This window comes from Denticeps clupeoides, chromosome 4, assembly GCF_900700375.1.
Source record: "Denticeps clupeoides chromosome 4, fDenClu1.1, whole genome shotgun sequence".
NCBI classification, from domain to species: Eukaryota; Metazoa; Chordata; class Actinopteri; order Clupeiformes; family Denticipitidae; genus Denticeps; species Denticeps clupeoides.
In genome coordinates, this window is record NC_041710.1 from 750,330 (window position 1) to 773,240 (window position 22,911).

General features: G+C 47.8%; 1 protein-coding gene across 1 annotated transcript in view; it reads right to left on the reverse strand.

Annotated features, from left to right (window-relative positions):
* Window positions 1-22,911, reverse strand: part of cacna1eb (calcium channel, voltage-dependent, R type, alpha 1E subunit b) — a 55,262-nt gene that overhangs the window by 26,735 nt on the left and 5,616 nt on the right. Inside the window, 9 exon segments of the mRNA XM_028975288.1 lie at window positions 299-352; window positions 2,588-2,703; window positions 3,070-3,173; window positions 4,859-5,049; window positions 5,924-6,082; window positions 9,349-9,452; window positions 16,520-16,659; window positions 16,986-17,091; window positions 18,054-18,311. Of these exon segments, the coding sequence (XP_028831121.1) occupies window positions 299-352; window positions 2,588-2,703; window positions 3,070-3,173; window positions 4,859-5,049; window positions 5,924-6,082; window positions 9,349-9,452; window positions 16,520-16,659; window positions 16,986-17,091; window positions 18,054-18,311 (1,232 nt within the window).

Sequence of the window (22,911 nt, forward strand, 5' to 3'; positions counted from 1 at the left end):
CTCCTGACAGGCTTTTGGTTTGAGCTGAACGCAGAACATGGACATAACATGGTTCCACACCAAGATACACCGTTTAATGGAGCTGGAACTGGTTGCAGCACGATGACTGTAGTTATACGAGCGCGAGCGCTAAAGGGCTGAATAAAAAGAGAGAGAGATTTCTAAATGTAGAAGGAACAGGATGGTTGGAGGTGCAAAGCACAAGAACCAGCATGCTTTCTCAGCAAGAGCCCAGTCCCACAGAGAACTTCATTAATGGAACACAGAAAGCAGCGGGAGCAAAGGTGAGGAGACGTACCATCCAGGGCCGATCTCCCGGAATTCTTGTTCTCCTCGGCCAGCATGACCTCCTCTGGGAAACGCAAGAGAGGAAAACCGTGCATGAAAACAAGGCCCGGCAGAAGTGACCCACAATCAGCAGCGTCTATCCAAAACATCTACATTTACCGCATTCACCAGACGCCCTTATCCAGAGCGACTTACAGTCAGTAGTTACAGGGACAGTCCCCCCTGGAGACACTCAGGGTTAAGTGTCCTGCTCAGGGACACGATGGTAGTAAGTGGGATTTGAACCTGGGTCTTCTGGTTCACAGGCGAGTGAGTTACCCGCTAGGCTACTACCACCCTAGTAACCATGCATTAAATGTAAATAATGTCTAAAATAGTTTTTTTTCATGTCTCTGAATGCATGAAAATATGCAGATACATGAGATATTCTGATGTATTTTGAGGAGCGTAAATGCCAACTTTACAGGATAACAAAAAAAACACATTTTATTCTATGCATGTAGATTTAATACATTTTGTAGATTTCACAACTGTGTTCAGCGATCTGGTTTTTGTTTAATTTAATTTATTCATACCCTTTTTCCAGCAGATCAGCAGCTGATTAAGAGCTTTACATCTCAATGCTGGTTCTCACCCCTCGTTTTAATATCTGACAGTCAGCCTTCAGAGAATCACTTCACCCAGCAGATCACTGGCGCGCACAGCATTACATGTAACACAAGGCTGCAGGCACGGTCCATAAACTCCCATTTCTCAAGACGTCTCAACTAATAAACCACACACACACACACACACACACACACACACACACAAATGCAAACTTTCCTCCTGCACGCAGATTTTCTGTTTAGTGACTCATCTCACCTTCCCTCTGACCGGCTGTGTGGGAGAGAGATGGAGCTCGAGAACAGAGCAGCTCTGTATCCACACACTCACCTGAAGGTTCAAAATGCTCTGCGTGTGCGAGGTGACGTACCTGTGTGACTAGTACGCACTGTGCAGACAGGTGTGTGTTGCTGTCACCATATGCCGGTGTGTGTTAGGTTGTGTGTGTGTGTGTGTGGGAGTTGTACACCATCACTGGAAAATCGAATGCATTGAAACTGACAAAGAGACCGGAGCCCATCTGTGCAGTGGCTCAACCTTGAAAATCCTTTTGAAAAGCCGGGCAGGGGCGGTTATATAATCTTCCACACGCTTCATCCGCGTTACTGTACCTGGATACTCCGTTAGGAGTCTGTTTGCTCACCGAGAAGCCCCTCATTAGGTATCTCAGCGTGAGGGGGATAAAGGGGATTCGAACCGGCAACCTTCCGATTACGGAACACGCTATGCAACCAATGAGACACCATTGACTCTAGTTTTTCTTTTTAAACTTTCTATAGGCTAACGTAGATCTAGACCAATCCCCCCCGTCAACATGGGACACGCCCAGGTGCAGCGCAGCGTCCATCTCCTGCCTTTCTCCTCCGTCCTCTACGCTCCCGATACCCCGCATACGCAGGGGACGTCGGTGACATCACGTACGTGATCTCTGCTGCAGGCTTAGACCCAGAAAAAGGCAGCGTCTCTGTTAACAGGCATTACAACGTGGTCACGGCCTCCGTCCCGACCGCCGGACCAGCGCCCACGGTCAACACCCAGTCTACTAACAGAACAGCCATCTTGGGTGTGGTTCTGTTGTCCACATAGCCCTCTCCACGCTAGCCTTCCAAAAATTATTCCGACTGCCTTGGATTTCGACCCGTGCCGGTTTTGACCACCACTCGCCTATGAACCAGAAGACCCAGGTTCGAATCCCACTTACTGCCATTGTGTCCCTGAGTAAGACACTTAACCCTGAGTGTCTCCAGGGGGGGACTGTCCCTGTAACTACTGATTGTAAGTCGCTCTGGATAAGGGCGTCTGGTAAATGCTGTAAATGTAATTGCAGTGGGCACCATGACAGGCGCCAGGGGAGCAGCGTGTGGGGATGGTACCTTCATCAATGGGACCTCAGTGGCACCTTGGCCACCTCCTGATTATGGGTCCGCTTCCTTAACCGCGAGGCCACCTCTGCCCCAAAATGCACTGACACACCTGATGTCACCCTGAGCGACCCTGTTCACCTCAGACCCGGTAAACCCAAGTCCTTCCCAGCTGCCCCTCAGCTCCAGTCTCCTCGCTGCTGCCTCCACGTTCGTCTGTCCTCCCCTCCTGCCGCTACGTATGCAGGTGCACACATGGCTGACTTGCTTCACATGCAGCATACGATGCTAAGACTGAGGTGGACACGCCCAGAAGGGCATGGTGGCCGCACCTGCTCGGTCGATCCACGCCCTGTAGCCGTTGAGTTCCCGCTCCACCTGCTGCTGCCTCCTCAGCTTCATGAACGCCCGCCGGTTCTCCACCCGCTCCCTCTCCTTGGCAAACTCCCTGTGGGGCACACACACAAGCGCAGCGATCTCATGAAAGCAAAGCAGATGCGTGGAACAGAGGATTCCAGAACGTTCCTACACGCATGTGCCTCATTAGCCTGGATGAATGAATTGACTTTGTTTGAATGAAAGTGTATGAGCGGGCTGAGAACGGCGCGTTCCGGCTCTCTGAGGTTATTCTGCGGTTGGCAGCGGGCTGGCGTCTCGGGTCAGTGTACAAACATGTAAACAAGAGCTGTCTTTATTGCTCACACGCGTTTCCCCAGGACGCTCTTCAGGGAATTAGTCACCGCTGCCATTGTAAATCCCGGCCGTCTGTAAAGCTAATGAAACATTATGTCATTAGTGGAACACCGACACTCACCCAGACAGGACACCCAGCACCAGATTCAGCACGAAAAAGGAGCCGATGATGATGAGCGGAATGAAGTACATCCAGTTCCACTGCGGGCCCAGAGCATCGTTCGTCTAGAAACGCAGAGAAAAACGTGTCGTTTTCTGATGATGATGATGATGATGCACTGTAGGCGAACATTTTGATCAAGCTAATCTGCTGGATTTACAGAAAGAAACAAATAAGAATGAACAGATTCAATCAATACTGATTCAACATGATCAGCTATTTAGCATCCCTACATTTAGTATGCTTATGGCGTAAAAAACATGCATCCACTACAAACTTAAAAATCCATCAACAAGATTAGCAAAAAACAGGGTCTTAAATGTAGGGCCACTGTAAATAAAAAATATAATCATATTCTGAATAAAGCATCCCGATTTCCCCTGTAGAACTTGCAAGAGATATTGACAGCAAGTTTTCCAGCAAGAACGCTGGAATTAAAGCGCCTGATAACCTGCATGTTGGTAGTGGGCGTGGTCACTAATGTTCACTAATTCACCAGTTCCCCCATCAGAACGCTGGAATTAAAGCACCTGATAACCTGCATGTTGGTAGTGGCCGTGGTCACTAATGTTCACTAATTCACCAGTTCCCCCATCAGAACGCTGGAATTAAAGCGCCTGACAACCTGCATGTTGGTGCTGGTAGTGGGCGTGGTCACTAATGTTCACTAATTCACCAGTTCACTAATCAGAACGATTAAAGCGCCTGATAACCTGAATGTTGGTGTTGGTAGTGGGTGTGGTCACTATTGTTCACTAATTCACCAGTTCCCCCATCAGAACGCTGGAATTAAAGCGCCTGGTAACCTGCATGTTGGTGTTGGTAGTGGGCGTGGTCACTAGTGTTCACTAATTCACCAGTTCCCCCATCAGAACGCTGGAATTAAAGCACCCGACAACCTGCATGTTGGTGTTAGTAGTGGGCGTGGTCACTAATGTTCACTAATTCACCAGTTCACCCATCAGAACGCTGGAATTAAAGCGCCTGACAACCTGCATAATGATGTTGGTAGTGGGCGTGGTCACTAATGTTCACTAATTCACCAGTTTACCCATCAGAACGCTGGAATTAAAGTGCCTGATAACCTGCATGTTGGTAGTGGGCGTGGTCACTAATGTTCACTAATTCACCAGTTCCCCCATCAGAACGCTGGAATTAAAGCACCTGACAACCTGCATGTTGGTGTTGGTAGTGGGCGTGGTCACTAATATTCACTAATTCACCAGTTCACTAATCAGAACGATTAAAGCGCCTGACAACCTGCATATTGGTGTTGGTAGTGGGCGTGGTCACTAATGTTCACTAATTCACCAGTTCCCCCATCAGAACGCTGGAATTAAAGCACCTGACAACCTGCATATTGGTGTTGGTAGTGGGCGTGGTCACTAATGTTCACTAATTCACCAGTTCACCCATCAGAACGCTGGAATTAAAGTGCCTGATAACCTGCATGTTGGTGTTGGTAGTGGGCGTGGTCACTAATGTTCACTAATTCACCAGTTCCCCCATCAGAACGCTGGAATTAAAGTGCCTGATAACCTGCATGTTGGTGCTGGTAGTGGGCGTGGTCACATATTGACAGGAGGGGTTTAACTAGTCTAGAATGAGGAAGTAGGGGGTGTGAGAGCTCTCAATCATATCATTTTAAAACTTTTTAAAAACATCATTAAAGTTCATCTTCTGGGGGTCAGAAATACTATGACACCAACAGAAGACCATATACTGGCACCGATTTGACATGAAGACTCACGTTGTAGAGGACAGCCGTCCATCCCTCCATGGTGATGCACTGAAAAACCGTCAGCACGGCAAACAGGATGTTGTCGAACTGCGTGATGCCATCATTTGGGCCAATCCACGTGCCGCTGCAGTCGTACTTCTCTGGACATTTCCTCACGCCACAGGCAAACTCCACCTCTGACGAATCCACAGTCTGGTTTTCTAATGAGGCACAGCGGCCATTCATCAAGCTCGTTTCCCATTAATGCCATGAAACCAGTAAATAATTAGTCTAATTATTTTGTGTTAAGCATAAAAATCTGTGTCTGGACACACCTGATCTGACAAAATTCAACCAATCAGGTTAAAGGTGCCCTACACTACACCTTCACCTTCACTTGACATTTTTTGCTTTTAGTCTAAAAAAATACATTCGTTCTCATTTTTACATCACCATGGCCTATTGTTCAAAAGCTCAATTCAGTAATTAGGTTAATTATATTAATTCTTCTATTTGACACATCCTTATATTACAATACTAATTAGTTTATGCTAATGTGTTGCCAGCTGCAATAATGACTTACCATTAATTCCAAAACAAATTCCCATAAAGAGGAAAAACATTTAACCCCCTAATCTATTCATTTCACCCCATGGTCTGATATAAACCACTATGGAAATGGAAAAAAAAGATCAACCTTGAAATATAAAAACTGTATTAATATGTGATTAGGATATTAGAATAAATAGCTGAATAAATAGTTACAGTGGTGGTCTCTTACGATATACGGAATAATGAGACGCAACGGTACACAATTACAGTGCTGGCGCACGTATTTATAAAACAAAGCCCCACGCTTGTGCGAGAAGTGTATTATCCAGACGCACAAGGCCTTCATTAGCTGCAGCTATTTGCACACAGCCGCTGTTAGGGCTGCCGTTTTCTGACATGTCAGCAAACAGCTCGCAGCCTCAGCTCTTATTGATTCACACCTTCTTCTTCCTGCTCTTTTTTCGAGCGATTGTACAGCTTTAACTATCTGAGGAAGATCGGGGGAAGAGACGAATGTCCAGTGGTGGTTCTGGGTTATTTTACCGAGGATGTCTGGAGAAGGCAGGCAGGTGTGGTGCAGCTTGCCGCTGTAGAACTCCAGGCCGATAATGGCAAACATCAGGATGGCGAAGAACAACAGAAGGCCGATCTGCAGCAGAGGTACCATGGCCTTCATGATGGACTTCAGAACGATCTGCAGACCTGGATGGAATGTGAACAACATGTGAATGTTGAGAGTAGCTACTACTTCATGCGGTTTGGGAGAGTCAGTATAGGTGCAGGTATGAAGTAAAGAGGGCTGGTTATAAGGTGATTAATGATGCAGGTCAGCGGGAAACAGATGAGTAACTGGTAGGTAGTCGGTGAGTACACGGTGAATGTAGCAGGCGAGTGATGCAGGACTACATGCAGGGAACGGGTGAGTAAGAGGTGGGGAGTCTGAGTAGCTGGTGAGTGTATACAGTGAGTAGCTGGTGAACCACTCGCGAGTGTTGGTCGCAGATGATGCAGGACCGAAGGTAACTGGTGAGTGCAGTAGAAACATAATTACAGTGATGTGAAAAGGTGTTTCTGATTTCTTACCATGTCTGTCACACTTAAATGTTTCAGATTAAAACAAAATGAAGTATTAGTCAAATACAAGTAATGCACTACAGTGAAGGACTTTGTAATTTATTAAAGAAAAGAAAAAATACAAACCTACAGTACAGGCCAGAAGTCTGGACACCTTCTCATTCAACGTGTTTTCTTTATCTTCATGACCATTTACATTGGTAGATTCTCACTGAAGGCATCAAAACTATGAATGAACACATGTGGAGTTCTGTACTTAACAAAAAGCAGAGACCTGACCTCCACAGTCACCGGACCTGAACCCAGTCCAGATGGTTTGGGGTGAGCTGGACCAACAAGTGCTAAACACCTCTGGGAACTCCTTCAAGACTGTTGGAGAAGCATTTCAGGTGACGACCTCTTGAAGCTCATCGAGAGAATGCCAAGAGTGTGTAAAGCAGTAATCAGAGCAAAGAAACTAGAATATAAAACATGTTTTCACTTATTTCACCTTTTTTTTTTTGTTTTGTTAAGTACAGAACTCCACATGTGTTCATTCATAGTTTTGATGCCTTCAGTGAGAATCTACCAACGTAAATGGTCATGAAAATAAAGAAAACACGTTGAATGAGAAGGTGTGTCCACACTTTTGGCCTGTACTGTACATGGCCCTGTGTGACAAAGTGATTGCCCCCTAAATGTAATAACTGGTTGGAACACCCTCATTAGCAACCACTGCAATCAAGCATTTGCACCCACTCATCTTAGCAGAATTGTTGTAGTTCAGCGATATTGGAGGGTTTCAGCATGAACCGCTTTTTAAGGTCAGGCCACAGGATCTCAGTAGGATTCAGGTCAGGACTTTGACTAGGACACGAACAGATGGCCAGACTTTCTCCTTCAAAATTCATGGTTCCATTTATCACAGCAATTCTCCCAGGTCCTGAAGCAGCAAAACAGCCCCAGACCTTACACTACCACCATCACCATATTTTACTGTTGGTATGATGTTCTTTTTCTGAAATTCAGTGATACTTTTACTGTAATGGGACACACACCTTCCAAAAAGTTGGGGATCATCAAGATCATCAGCTCTCTATGTGATGTCGAGCTTTCAGAAATTTGGTCTACGTCAGGCAGGTCTTATAAGTGATTTCTTTTGTGAAAATAGGTGTGGCAGTAATCAGGCCTGGGCGTGGCTAGAGATATTGAACTCAGGTGTGATGAACCATTGTTAAGTTATGTTTTAACAGGGGGAGCAATTACTTTGTCTTTTTTCTCTCTTAAAAATAAAAGCTGGTGCACATACACCTGATTATGGAGTCCTGATCCATCCCAGCTGACACTCCCATCAGGACTCCATGAAACCCAAGAAGCAGCACTCATGCTGGCACAATGAAGTTGGTGCTATTCCTGACCTTTTGGGTTTGTGTTTAGTTCTTGTCGTCTCAGACAACACACGCCTAATGTTTTTTTTGCCCCCCAGTTTTTGGCCCTTGTGCCATTTTGTTGTTGTTTAAATAAAGTCCCTTCCTTGAAAGATGTCTGGATTCTGTGCTTTCTTCACCCCTCAGCCCTTTGGCGTGGTAAATCGCTCAATTATAAAACACATTTGGTGTTTATTTGTGTTGTCTTTGACTACACAAATCTTGTAAGTCGCTTTGGATAAAAGCATCTGCTAAATAAAGTAAAGTAAAATAAAGTAAAGTAATATTTGTAATTTTTGTGATGATATCAACCATTTAAACATGACTAAGACTGAAAAAAGTAAGAAATCAGAGAGAGGAAAACACTATAATTTATAATAAAAATATTGTAGGTATCATGAGTAACAGGTTATTAATAGTTTGCATGTGCGTAACAGAGTTTGGTTAACAGGTAAGTGTAGTTAAAAGGTGGATAATAGGTGAATAACGGGTATATACTGTAAGAGGTGAGAAACAGGTGATTAGTAGGTCAGTAGTTTTCAGGTGCGTAACAGGGAATGGGTAAGTAACAGGTATGTAAGAGGTGGGTAACTGGTGAGTGACTGGTTAGTAGAAAGTGAGTAACTGGTGAACAGCTGGTACATGTTGTTAGTATTAGAGTAACAGGTGACTAGCAGGTAAATAAGAGGTGAGTAACAGGTGATTGTAGGTAACAGGTGAGTAACAGGTGATTAGTAGGTCAGTAGTTTTCAGGTGCGTAACAGGGAATGGGTAAGTAACAGGTGTGTAAGAGGTGGGTAACTGGTGAGTGACTGGTTAGTAGAAAGTGAGTAACTGGTGAACAGCTGGTACATGTTGTTAGTAGTAGAGTAACAGGTGACTAGCAGGTAAATAAGAGGTGAGTAACAGGTGATTGTAGGTAACAGGTGAGTAACAGGTGATTAGTAGGTCAGTAGTTTTCAGGTGCGTAACAGGATATGGGTAAGTAACAGGTATGTAAGAGGTGAGTAACTGGTGAGTGACTAGTTAGTAGAAAGTGAGTAACTGGTGAACAGCTGGTATGTGTTGATAGTAGTAGAGTAACAGGTGGCTGGCAGGTGGTTAGTAGGTGAGTAACAGGTGAGTAGTTGGTCAGTAGTTTTCAGGTGCGTAACAGGATATGGGTAAGTAACAGGTATGTAAGAGGTGAGTAACTGGTGAGTGACTAGTTAGTAGAAAGTGAGTAACTGGTGAACAGCTGGTATGTGTTGATAGTAGTAGAGTAACAGGTGGCTGGCAGGTGGTTAGTAGGTGAGTAACAGGTGAGTAGTTGGTCAGTAGTTTTCAGGTGTGTAACCGGATATGGGTAAGTAACAGGTATGTAAGAGGTGAGTAACTGGTGAGTGACTGGTTAGTAGAAAGTGACTGGCAGGTCGTTAGTAGGTGAGTAGTGGCTGGTGAGTGCAGGCAGCTGGCGGGTAAGCGGTGAGTAATCTGTGAGGAACTCACTGGGGATTCCTGACACCAGCTTTAGAGGGCGGAGAACCCGCACCGCCCGCAGGGTCCTCAGGTCCACCGGGATGTTCATGTGAGAGCCGGCAGTGGCCAGAATTCTGGTCAAAAAGACAAATCAACACTCCATTTCACTTATTCTGGGAAATGTATTTCGTTCACACAGTCTGTAATACATCTCGTACAGAAGCATCCTCCTCGTCTGAAATGAAACTGTTTAACTGGAAACACTGAGCATGAAGATGGAATAAAGTAGGTCTCCAGTCATCTATTTTATGCTAATTAGTATCTCTCCACTGATCTCCTCTTCCAGCTCTAACACAGACACACACAGAGACACACTGAACTCTCGCTTATAAAAACACACATTCAGTCTCCTGGTCCTGCCTACCCTCGGGGTAGGCGTGGAGGCCGAAAGCAAGCGGCCCACGCAGCACGCACACACACACACACACACACACACACACAGAATCAGGCAGAGAACGAGGGAAAGAGTGCTCATGTAGAAATAAACCCAGAGCAGGTAGAACCTCCAGTAGAACCTGCATTGCTCCATCATCTGATTGATTTCCTCCCCGTCTGTGACACACACACACACACACACACTCGAACAGAAAAAGAGTCTCTCTCCACACACTCCTACACACACACTGCCAGTACCAGCTCCCGAGTGCGGCAGAGAGAGGGAGGTACTGACAGGAGAGGAGAGGTGAACACCAACCGACACTTTCAGACAAACGCGGCGCACGCAGCGAGCCGTCATCTTCTTCTTCTTCTTCTTCTCCTCCTCCTCCTCCGCTGCCTCACAGAGCCCTGAAATATTAAAGATCTGCTGCTGGTAGGGAGATGGAAGCTGAGAGAGTTCCAGAGAACACGTCCCGGTGCACCGTGCCTTAGTCTGTACCAGATGAATGAAGTCTGTGGTGGAAAGTTTCACAGAAATGACCACAGCGTGGCTTCTTATCCTGCAGAAGTGGGATAGGTGATCGATAGATTTTCAAATTCTGAAAATTCTGTGTGTAAATCAATAACGCCGACATTTTTGTATGTAAGAACGACGTATAGCAAATGTGGCCCATTTTCAGCACCTAGAACCTCCTGGGACAGAAACCTCGGGACCATCGGACTAAATACAGAATCAGAATAATGTTTTATGGATATTAAACAGTCGTTAAAACACCGATATTTGCTGGAAGATTAGTCGCAACGAACCCGTCAACGGTCCCACGAATTAAGAGTGTTGGGGCGATGTCTCTGTAATGAGGAGCAGAACTCACACGTGTAATTCGGTTCTTATCGCGTGGTGCTGAGCCGTGGCGGGACCATCGGCCGGTCAATGTCAGAGCGGGGCGTGGCACGCTGAGCAGCATAAAATCAGGGTGTCGCGGCCCCGTACCATACATAATACATACATAAATGCTCCAATTCACTCCCTCGCTCACTCACTTTCAATAACCACTTACACCAACGACTAATTTCGAGTCGCCATCCACCTAGCACGCATGCACACTGGCGCTAGTCAAAATGGATTTAAACTTTAAAAATGACTTCCCCAACGTACAGACAACCAGCAAGCAGCCACTTCCACTCTCAGTCTGCTTATTTTAGGGCTGAAACTGCAATTAATAACAATTAATTATTAAGTCTAAAGTTTGCTATGAGGGAGATCAAAGAGCTGTTTTTGGTGGCCTAGCGGTTTAGGAAACTGACCCGCAATCAGAAGGTTGCCGGTTCGAATCCCGATCCGCCAAGGTGCAACCAAGGTGCCACTGAGCAAAGTACCGTCCCCACACACTGCTCACTCAGGGTGAAGGTTAAATGTCACTGTGTCACCGTGGGCTGTGCATCGTAATGACGATCACATCACTTTCACTTTTCACCTGATTCCCTGACCTGTCCAGACACCGCCAGTGCATTGCAGATGCACGAAAATAACGCAGAAGTAGGGACTGTTTCACATCCGGGGTCATATGTCAGACCCGCCCAGCATTGAATGTTCAGAAATGAATTGCAGTGATAGTTTTGACAGATCTACTTTATTTCTACGAATCCTGAATGCTGTGCACAGGGAATATGTGCCTCTGAATCCTGAATCGGTGCCATACATGATTACTAAGGAAGCGATTCGTGTTAATTTGTGAATGATTTGGCCTGTTTTGTTGGTTGAAGGTCTGTTTCACACTGACAGCGTTTCACTGTAGAAACATGTGAGAGCTGCCTCCTAAAATTGATTATTTTATTACTGCCAGTGCACACACACACACACACACACACACACACACACACACACAAATACACCCACACAGTACACCTACGCACATATTCACATGTACACACACACACACACAGGCAGACAGACACACAATCAAATACTCCTACACACATATGCAGAATGACAGGCACTCTCTCACACAGGCATACACACAAACACACGACTACACTTACACAATGAATCCTCATTCTTTCACACAACACATGGCCATTATTACACACACACACACACTCACACACACATACCTACACAATACACCTGCATTCATATACAGAAACTCACACACTGCTGTATTATACACTCATGCACACTCACACATGCACCTTCACTTGTGTACACGTATGTGTGTACACACACACACACACACATATAAAACGCTGGTTTGCTGCAGCTTTGTCTCACACTGGCGCTGCTGTCTTTGTGCCAGATGGCTAATGATTCATTCAAACGCCCACCGCGCGCATTATTCAACGCGGCGAAAGAGCAGGGGCGACACCACCCAGAGCGGGAAGAACAGGAGACCCGTCCGCACCCTGCCACTGACCCCGGATCAGCTGGGGTCACAACCTCTCCCATCAGATAATCCCCAACTAGGGAGACTGAGAGGGCGACAGATGAGGTCGGGAGGTCTCACAGTCCATAGTCCATAATCTACAGCACAAAAATAACATGCATTCTATCTGAAAACTTACATCTGTAGAGAAAGAATGAAATAATCATCCTGCAAAAGACAGATTATGGATGATAGCAAGCAAATACAGCAACCAGGAGGATGATGGTGCTCCAGAGATTGATGTTTGTTTGCCTGTTTTATAGTATAAATTTCTGTTTTTGGACATTTCCCTCTCGTGGGACTAATAAAGGATCATCATATCTTATTTGCAATGACGAACAAAATGTGCTATGCATGCTGCTGCCTGCTGTTTGAGAATTGTTGGTCTCAGTGAGGACAGATGCATGCTGGGATAATGAACTTCGAAAGGGTCTTCAGTATTGATCGATGCTTGTGTTTGAAATAAAGGTCCCGATACTGCAGCGCCCAGGTTCACGGCTGCAGGGAAGCACTTAATTGGCTGGTTTGGAGACAGAAGTTTACAGATAATTTAATGCTTTGAAAGTATTGAGTGGTTGTCTATAGGCTGAAGTTGAGAATATTCAAAACTTTACTACTTATCTGATCCATTTGGCAATTTTTTTTTGTCGTGGCCAGACTTTTCGGGGTGCTTTGGAGTTTGATGTTCATCGTGTGTGTTCCTGATGCCCTGATTGTGTTCACTTGTTGTCAGGTGTATAAATGTATCCTGATTGTGTCTAGTCCTTGTCCGGTCATTGTATTTTCACTTTGTCCTGCGAGTAGATGTCCACATGCCCTGTTTTTGTAATAAAACCCCCTGTTCTTCCCTGTTCTGATGGATGCCTAACCATTTTATTTTCTTTAATAGTCACCTGATATAAAATTGCTGCATGGAGAAGCGCCGACACAGTATATTGTTCAACCAGATAATACAAATGACACGTAGAAGGTCACAGCTCTCCACCTCTCGTCCTTAATTTTCATGTAGACCCGGGTGAAGTCTGCATGTGGAATTGCACTTCCAGGTGTCTCTCTCTCTCTCTCTCCCTCTCTCCGGATTCAGGGTCCACGAGAAGAAAAAAACTCTTAATTGAGCTCTGGGTCTCGGCGGATTTGCTTGCAGCGATTCATTAATTTGGGCTGAAATGAAAGCCGGGAGCTGTGGCCCACTGGCCTTGTTTCGCATCCCCAGTTGTGCGACGTGACATGTGTGGGTTTTCTTTTAAGTCTGACTTACTTTTCTGAGCCGTGGACGAGGTCGGACACGTGTGTGCCGCTGAAACTGGGTCAGCGTTCGCGGCAAAGCTGCGGACATCAGCGTGGTTTTATGTCATCGAGCACAAGGGATCTTCACTGGGACTGATTTGTTCTCAGCGTAACACAACACAACTTCACGTAACACAGATAATGACCCAGAAAAGCATTGCGGGGATGGCGTAGCTTTCTAGCCAAGTTCAGACCCTCTTCAGAAGGAACCGTCCCTCAGTGCGGCCAAGAAGGTTCATGATGGTACTCTTCCTGCCTGCCTTCCATCAGAAAACTGAGGACCTTTTTGGAAAAGTCCTTGTAAAACGAGGGGCATTGGTGTGGTAAACCCTGATCAGCTCGTGCCATCACAGATTTTGTGAAAAGTTTGACATCGAACACTTCTCAAAACCGGGTCTTCAGTTTCTAAAAAACTCACGTTCACACGGGAGCATTATGTGAATTGTTCTCGTCCACACAGAGACCTGTGTGGTAGTAGCCTAGTGGGAGCAGGACACTTAACCCTGAGTGTCTCCAGGGGGGGACTGTCCCTGTAACTACTGACTGTAAGTCGCTCTGGATAAGGGCGTCTGGTAAATGCTGTAAATGTAAATTTAACTCCATCCACACCTGTAGGTGGCGCTGTAGCTCCCCGCTCTCCTCGTTTGGCGTCTAGTTCTCCTCCGCCGGTGAGTTAAACGCATCGTTGTTCTCCCGCCGCGTCTTTTCATTAGAAACGTGCAGCGTAGAAAGGATTTCTTGTAGTTGCTGCAGCACAACCACGAACGTGTTCCCCGCCATTGTTTGGGGTTAAAGGTCAAGGTTGGAGGTTGGGCTGAAAAGATGCTTTGCCGTCTACACGGGTACGCGGAGAAGTGAAAAGGACCGTTCTGGGTCTCGTGAAACGCTGTCCCCATGTGGACGCAAGGCCAGACTGGATAGAAGTTTGTTGTCGTGTGAACGTTTCATGATTCGGATCCGTGAGCTCGGTGCTCGTGAACCTCCCGGAGTTTGCTCATGCCCCCCCCACCCCGCTAACTGTGGATGGCCACTCAGGGCTCTCGACAGTAAAGAGGCGGCTCTTACCGTATGCAGGTGGGTGATCCCTGCTGTGGACAGGATGACACTAAAAGCATGCAGCACGGTGACCTCCGAACGAGGCCGGTTAAAAATAACCAGCGTATGCAGCCGTGGACAACATGGTGAAACGTGGTGCGGCTGCTTGCTTTATTTCACTCTTTAAGACTATCTTTTTTAAGACTAACTTTTTTGGTGAGTTCCTAAGCATGTGGCCCCCCTACAAACTCTAGAACCTTTTATTTATGCCTTTCCATCCCAATACTTCATTCCTTTTACTTAACTTTCTTTCAGAATTTCAAAAGTTTTGATATATACACTACCAGCCTCTACTCTGTGTCGGTGATGGAGACTAAGATGGAGCCACTTTAAAGAATCCAATGCAAGAAACAGAAGCTTGATGAGACGCCCATTTACATAATTAACATGATCGAGTGGTAAGAAAGTGTTCAGCATGAACCTTCAGGGCTGTTGGAAACCATCCCCGCTGTCCAGCTTGAGGTGGTGGAGAGACGCCAAGAGTGTCAAATGCTGCCATCACAGCAAAAGCTCCCTGATTTGGAGACGTGCAAATATAAGCAAACTTTTTGCTTATTACATAACCTCACAAGTCTTGTTTCATAGTCCGGAATCTTCAGTTTTCTTCTACAGTGTAAAAAATGCAAGACCCATAAATGAGCAGGGGCGTCCAGACTTTTGACTGGTAGACATTAACACAACATAAATACACATAAATACACGCACCATTATCATTTATTTTGAATATTTGGATGGCAGGGCTGATAAAACGTTTTGTGCAGTTAAACCCAATCTGTTCACCCTGCGAATTCCAGCAGTGGGTGAGAACGTATCTGCAATAGCAGCCGGCAGAACGTGATAATGTAGACAGACCACCGTCCAGAATCCCTGCCAGGATCCCACAATTCAAACCCCACCGAGGTCCGGAGGTCACCGTCACCCTCCTGAAACGCCTACGGCAGTTATCTGCACTTGTATTACTATTGTAATCTGTCGTCTCTGTATTGTATCTGTATATAAGATATCTGCTATATTGTATATTGATGATGACGCCATCGACCAGAATCAAATTCCTTCCAGAAAATTCATCCCAAATAACAGTGATCAGCAAAATCTCCATAACACAGATGAGTTAATGCGCGATTAACGCTGAAATTCCAGCCAAGCAGCATGTAGATTTATTTGGATATTGATCCACAAAGATGTCGATCAGTTTGATAAAATAAACAGGGTAGAAAAAAACGAAACTAATGAAATGAATGCCAAGCCCCCCGGGCTCTGCAGGACAATCCCACCGGACTAAAGAAAGAGAATTTCAACGTGTTCGGTGATATTTAGCTTGATGTTCCGTTTACATAAGGACCCAGGGTGGGCGGTGACACTGAGATGTCACCTGACGAACTGGAACATGGCGCGTGCGCACACATACACACAAACATGCCATTTTCCCCATAAAAACGGGCCAACAAAAGCCAAAGCCGCCCGCCCGCTCACTCGCTCGCTCGCTCGCTGCCGCGCTCCCCCCAGGCAGCAGATTAGATGAAGTACATTTACATTTTATCCCCGCAGGTCCTACAGGCGGAATGTAACAGGTCTCAGATCCTCCCACCCATCTGCTGGCTGCCTGTCCTCTTTTGGGCTCCGCGTGAAGGTACGGCGCAGCTCTGTCCCTGTAAAGTCCCTTTTAGCCCCTTTTCACATCACAAACACCACAGAAAGACAAGAACGCAGCGTCCAACTCAGAACTGGGCCTGCCTGGGATGAAAAGCCTAGAACACTCAGGCCAATCATTCATCCAACTTGTCTTCTCAGTCACGAACCGACCAAACACACAACTCTCCAAATCAGATCAAATAAACATTATCAATAATCAAATCAACCAATTACAACAACTAACCAACCAACCAAGCAAATAATACAACAATTAACAAATCAAACGATGCGATCATATCACACCAGCGGTACAGATCATCTGAACTCACCCACTGAGCACCACTATGAAGTCCATGACGTTCCAGCCGTTCCTCAGGTACGAGCCCTTATGGAACACGAAGCCAAGGGCCACCAGCTTGATCCCGGCTTCAAAGCAGAAGATTCCGATGAAGTACGGCTCTGTCTTTTCCTGCACAGAGAACTCGGTTGATGTGGGCTGAGGTCCTATCAAGCGCCCGGATCAGCACGTTTCCACCTGAGCATCTACTCCAGGTCTACTGTTCCCACAAACCTGACTTTTTGGGGTCCGCGTTTTGTGTCTGTGCCACTTAACCCTGATTTCCCCATTGTCTGTATCTGTGTTGATGTATATGAATGTGTCCCTGGTGTGTCCAGTCCGGTCCGTGAGTCTGTGTATTTCTGAACCAGTTTCTACCAGGGTTTTATTGAGTAACATCACTAAAAACACTAATGACCCTGGATCACTGCAAAACCGTGGCATGTGTGGTGTCTTACCAGCCGCTTGGACATGGGCGTCTTGTCCTCTCCAGGCAGGTGCTGTTCCAGGGCCAAGACGATGCAGTTGGCTATGATTGTGGCAAGGATCATGTACTCGAACGGAGTGAAGGTCGCCGTGTTAAGGGGAACAGCTGCAAGGATCTGTGTACCGACCAACGAACCAACAGGAGATGAAGATGGACCTGTTCTCATGTGGTGTGCTTGTCCAAAAAGTGGCTTGGACTTGACAGAGGTCTCCAAATGACACCTGAACAATGAGATGCTTCCTATATGGCAGAGTATTCCTGACCACACACAAACAGAGCAAGATATCCAGACCACCCTGCTTCCCATGGGAGCTCACAGGCTCTCAGTAGGCTTCCATCACCAGCCTCTCACACAGACCACACTCTGAGAAGAAGTGTGTCTTTGGGACGAAAACGTTTCTCCTTTCCATTATTAATTTCTTGCCTCGAGTGGAAATGGTGTCATTAACTCACTAAGGGGGGCTGAATGGGGGCTTGGGGGATTTTGAGTGACTCACATTGAGAAGCCCACATCGGCACGACGGCGAGAGGTTAAAAATAACTCCCCGCCACCATGTCCGCGCCGCCGGTGCGAGCGAAGCCGAGCCGTGCTGCTGGCCCTGCAGCGAACATCCTCTCCAGGGGTTCTCAAAGCAGCCAGACACCCCCAGTCCCCATCTGACCCCTTTTCACACTGGAAACTCTCGCTCCGATCCAGGGCCGAGAAAGGCCTTCACGACACGTACATGCATTACGTACGAATGTAGTCACTGCACATCTGAACAGTCATCAGGTCTGTTTCGGTACGTTAGCAAACGACCGGGGACACGGTGGCGGGGTCCGTGGTAGGCTGGTAGTAGTAACACACTCGCCTATGAACCAGAAAGTCCCAGGTTCAAACCCCACTTCCTACCATCGCATCCCTGAACAAGACACTTAACCCTGAGTGTCTCCAGGGGGGACTGTCCCTGTCTCTACTCTGGATAAGGGCGTCGGGTAAACGCTGTAAATGTAAAAAAACGGTAAAGCACCGCGCGTAAACCTGTGCGTAAAAGGATATGGCCACTCGATGAACCTCCGCGCGTACTTGCGGATGACGTTGCCCTCGGAGAAGATGAAGAGGGACCGGTTGACGGTCAGGCAGTTCTGCCGGACCGGGACCGGGTTGTAGAGGGCCATGGTGCGCGCGCGCTGCGCCCCGGCGCGCCGCGTCTCGCGCGCGGAGTCGCCGTCGCCCTGCGCGTCGGCCGCGCGCTCCGAGCCGCCGTCCGCGGGCTCCGCCGCCGCGCCGGACACGTCGTCCCCGAAGCGGGCCATCCTGCGCCGAGAGACACCGAGACAGAAGACAGACAGCAGAGGGGGGTTCAGGGGGACGTTAATCCGCCGGTCCCGGGCGCGGGGACACCGGACGCGCTCCGCAGCATCTCTCCCGCTCTCCGTGGAGGTCCGTGGAGCTTCTCCAGGAAGAAGAAGAAGAAGAAGAGATGGAACTGGGCAGATTATAATGAAATAAAAGCCCAAAAGTAACTCCGCGGCGCGCTCAGGACGAGAGTTGGAAGCACAGGACGAGCGGACGAGAAGGAGCGCAGGAGGAGACGGGGCGGCGCATCTTCGAACTCTCGCGCGGTCGCCGCCGTCACCTTCTCCCCGCCCACGCTCGTAACCATGGCAACGCCGCGACGTTTCCGCACGTTTCCTCGGGCGGAATTCCAGCGCCGCACGCTTCTGGGGACAGCGACGCCACCGCGGCCACCAGCACGAGCGTGGAACCGGTGCGATGTCGCGCAACCTGGCAAAGACGCGCCGTGAAACGGTGAAACCGGCGTCCTGGTGCAGATGAATGTTAATATCACCATGACAATATCACCCACTGCCAAGATGGAGGCTGCATGCTGGCCTGTCCCCAATCACTCGTGTGGGTGTCACACGTTTAAAAGGTGGAGCGCTTTTCCGGTCCGATTCCGCTCCTGCTGAATGAGCAGCGTTTACATCTGGAGCGCCTTACAGTCAGTAGTTACAGGGACAGTCCCCCCCAGGGGTGGCTCAGGGCTAAGTGTCCTGCTCAGGGACATGATGGTAGTAAGTGGGATTTGAAGCTGGGAACCTGCCTTATAGGAGAGTGTCTTACCCACCGCTAGGCAGTGGTCATCCAAGGGTGATGGTTAAATGCTGAGGACAATTTCCCTGTGTGCACCGTGAGCTGTGCTGTTGTGTATCACAAGTGACAATCACTTCACTTTCACTAGGCTTTAAGGGCGGTGCCACCGAGGTCCCCACACGGTGCTCCCCGGGCGCCTGTCATGGTATATGGGTGGGTTTCGTCGTGTCACCGTGTGCTGTGCTGCAGACGTCTGACTCTGGGCCCTGAGGTCGGAATTCTGCTGCTAATGAGATCTTCTAGAGGATAAAGTTCAAGTCCGTGACATTTGAAGAAATGAAGGTGCGGGTATCTCATTAATCTCTATATTATTATTAATACTCTCCTTTTGTTTCTGCAGGATGAAAAAGGAGGAAAATCTCCCCAGTTGGTGAAGCTCCACGTCGCCAGGCCTCTTTTGGCAGGTTGCTGCGGTGAAATCCGGCGTTGGGTGGAGCTTCTCCCACTGACAGCTGACAGACATCAACGAGCCAACACAAGACAGGTCGCCCATCTTCTGCGTCTCAGGACAGCTGAGGAGTTCCTGGTCAGTGGAACCTTGGTGGGTTGGGATTTGCCACTAGGCCACCACTGTCCCAAACGTTGGACTGAGGCACTGAGGCTCCTTCACAGGGCACGTGAGCGTCAGGCCTGGACGTGAAGAATGTTGAATCACGTTTTCCTGCAGATCGCGTGCTGTGCAGTCATGTGGTTGTTACCTTGACGCTTACCGCCTACGTGAGGATTGTAGTGGGAAGATGTCCACACTGCAGAAACGCTGCAAGAAAAGGCTGAGAACAAAATCGCTCTAAAGAGTTTGAGGGGGGGACCAATGACATTCATTAGAATTCACAGACATGATGATATGTCAAGTGAAAGTCATTGTAAAACACTGCAGCACAGCACACGGTGACACGGTGAAACGTGTCCTCTGTATTTAACCATCAACCTTGGTGAGCAGTGGGCACCATGACAGGCGCCCGGGGAGCAGCGTGTGGGGACGGGACCTTCATCAAGGGGACCTCAGTGGCACCTTGGCAGTTGGTACGTCTGTAAGGTGGTAGTAGTCTAGTGTTTAACACACTTACCTCAGAACCAGAAGACCACAAAGTCCCAGGTTCAAACCCCACTTACTACCATGGTGTCCCTGAGCAAGACTGTCTCCAGGGGGGGACTGTCCCTGTAACTACTGACTGTAAGATGCCTCACAAACAATCATGACCTTCGACACCCATCAAGGTCAGATGGTGTCAGGTGCTGCATGAGCCCATGACATGAAGTGTCCTCGCCCCCTTCCTTCGGCTTGATGTCCAGTGGGGAAGGGACATCAGGAAAGCACGTAAACATCCTTACATAAGGCGCCACTGAAATCCCGCCGTTTGCTCATCTCTACAAACGTTTCAGTCGCTTTTCTCCTCCTCTTAACGGTTGTTTCCATGGCGACAGCCCTCGCTTGAATTTCTGCAACGTTCTTTTCAATTTGCCAACAAAAGCCTTGTTGCACAGCGATGCACGCAGGAAGCCTGCCGCGTCCCGGGGACACGTTCGGCCGCGGTGTCACGGCTCCCGTCGCACGTCCCCTACGAAGTTGCACCCGAGCGCCCGGCGGCGGACGGGGGACGAGCGGTCCACTTCCAGCTGAACCTGCGCGGCTCTGACGAGCGTTTATATAATTGTTTTCACCCCGCCGCCGATTCGAGTGGCTTCAGCATCTCCCTTCGCTTGGTTACCTGGCAACGGACTCGCTGTGCCAGAGTGCCATAACGGAGGCTTACATAAACACCAAATTCCACATGCTCCGACCTTTCACCTCTCGGAGCATTGAAGTAAGTAAGCCTCTAAAGTGGTCGGGGAGGCCAGATCACGATATAACCGTATTGAAATTTTATAACTGCATTTATATTATTGTGGACGTGGATTCGGCCGACTTGTGCAGTTGTGGCAGGCTGGCCGCCTTTTTTCTGTGCTGTGGCGTCCTCTAGTGGACGGAGAGTCGCCGCCGCCGCCGCCGTATGAATAGACTCGGGTGACTGACGCTCCGCCTCTTTACTCCCGGAGCGCATTAACAGGCGCGACCCCTCGTCAATATTTGAAAGAATTCCCCTGCGCGGTTTATTTCTCCGCCACATTGTCCCATGCGCGCCCACGCAGCCCTCACCTCCGGCAGTAATTACCCAGAAGCCCTCTGCTTCCTGTGCAGGAGAGTGGGGGTCTGTGGTGGGATGTGAAATGTAAAAAGCTGGATGGATCTGAGCGCTTCTGACTGGGTGAAAGGTAATGGAGAACCTTACGGTTCCTCATTAAAAATAGAACCAGACTCAGTTTGGATATAAAATGAAACAATTTTAACATGCAAAAGTGTAAAAGCTCATTCAGTTAATGGTAAAGGCAGTTGTGTACGTCTTTACATTATATTCTATAAACGTATTGAACTTATGATGATGATATAATGTTCTTGCACTGTTGTACATCAACACCGGCAGACAGACAGGAGGATGAAAGCCTGCTGCTCAGGATGGGCCTGAGACGATACACAAGCAGGATGAAAGCGATGCTGGATCTGAAAAAAACAGAAAATGAGACACGTGACGTGACAACGGGGCTGCTGAGAGCCTCCGCTCTACTGGCAGGTTGGCAGAGGAACTCATCAGCTGAAGTTGTCTGTGTTACTGTTTAGGGCTTCCTGGCCCTTCAATAGTTCGGCAAACTATAAAGCCGGCAGCCTGTTAGTTCACATGGACGTTCGGCATCATCTTAAAACAGAAAGAAAGAGTCTGGACCAGCATTAACCATCATAGTCACTCTAGACTCAGAACCTATGGCCCATGATTCCCAGTAGACCTGGAAAAAAACTGAATCCTGCTTTTTTATAGTACAGTTATTGTGCTGAATAAACCATTTTAGAGATTTCATTTCTAAATTTCTCCTTCATGCACATAAAAATAGTCTTTCTGTGCATCTCTCCATTGAGTAAAGCACATGAGGCATTTCCACTAATGTTCACTAATTCACCAGTTCCCCCATCAGAACGCTGGAATTAAAGCGCCTGATAACCTGCATGTTGGTAGTGGGCGTGGTCACTAATGTTCACTAATTCACCAGTTCCCCCATCAGAACGCTGGAATTAAAGCGCCTGATAACCTGCATGTTGGTAGTGGGCGTGGTCACTAATGTTCACTAATTCACCAGTTCCCCCATCAGAACGCTGGAATTAAAGCGCCTGATAACCTGCATGTTGGTGTTGGTAGTGGGCGTGGTCACTAATGTTCACTAATTCACCAGTTCCCCCATCAGAACGCTGGAATTAAAGCGCCTGATAACCTGCATGTTGGTGTTGGTAGTGGGCGTGGTCACTAGTGTTCACTAATTCACCAGTTCCCCCATCAGAACGCTGGAATTAAAGCGCCTGATAACCTGCATGTTGGTAGTGGGCGTGGTCACTAGTGTTCACTAATTCACCAGTTCCCCCATCAGAACGCTGGAATTAAAGCGCCTGATAACCTGCACGTTGGTAGTGGGCGTGGTCACTAATGTTCACTAATTCACCAGTTCCCCCATCAGAACGCTGGAATTAAAGCGCCTGATAACCTGCATGTTGGTGTTGGTAGTGGGCGTGGTCACTAGTGTTCACTAATTCACCAGTTCCCCCATCAGAACGCTGGAATTAAAGCGCCTGATAACCTGCATGTTGGTGTAGGTAGTGGGCGTGGTCACTAATGTTCACTAATTCACCAGTTCCCCCATCAGAACGCTGGAATTAAAGCGCCTGATAACCTGCATG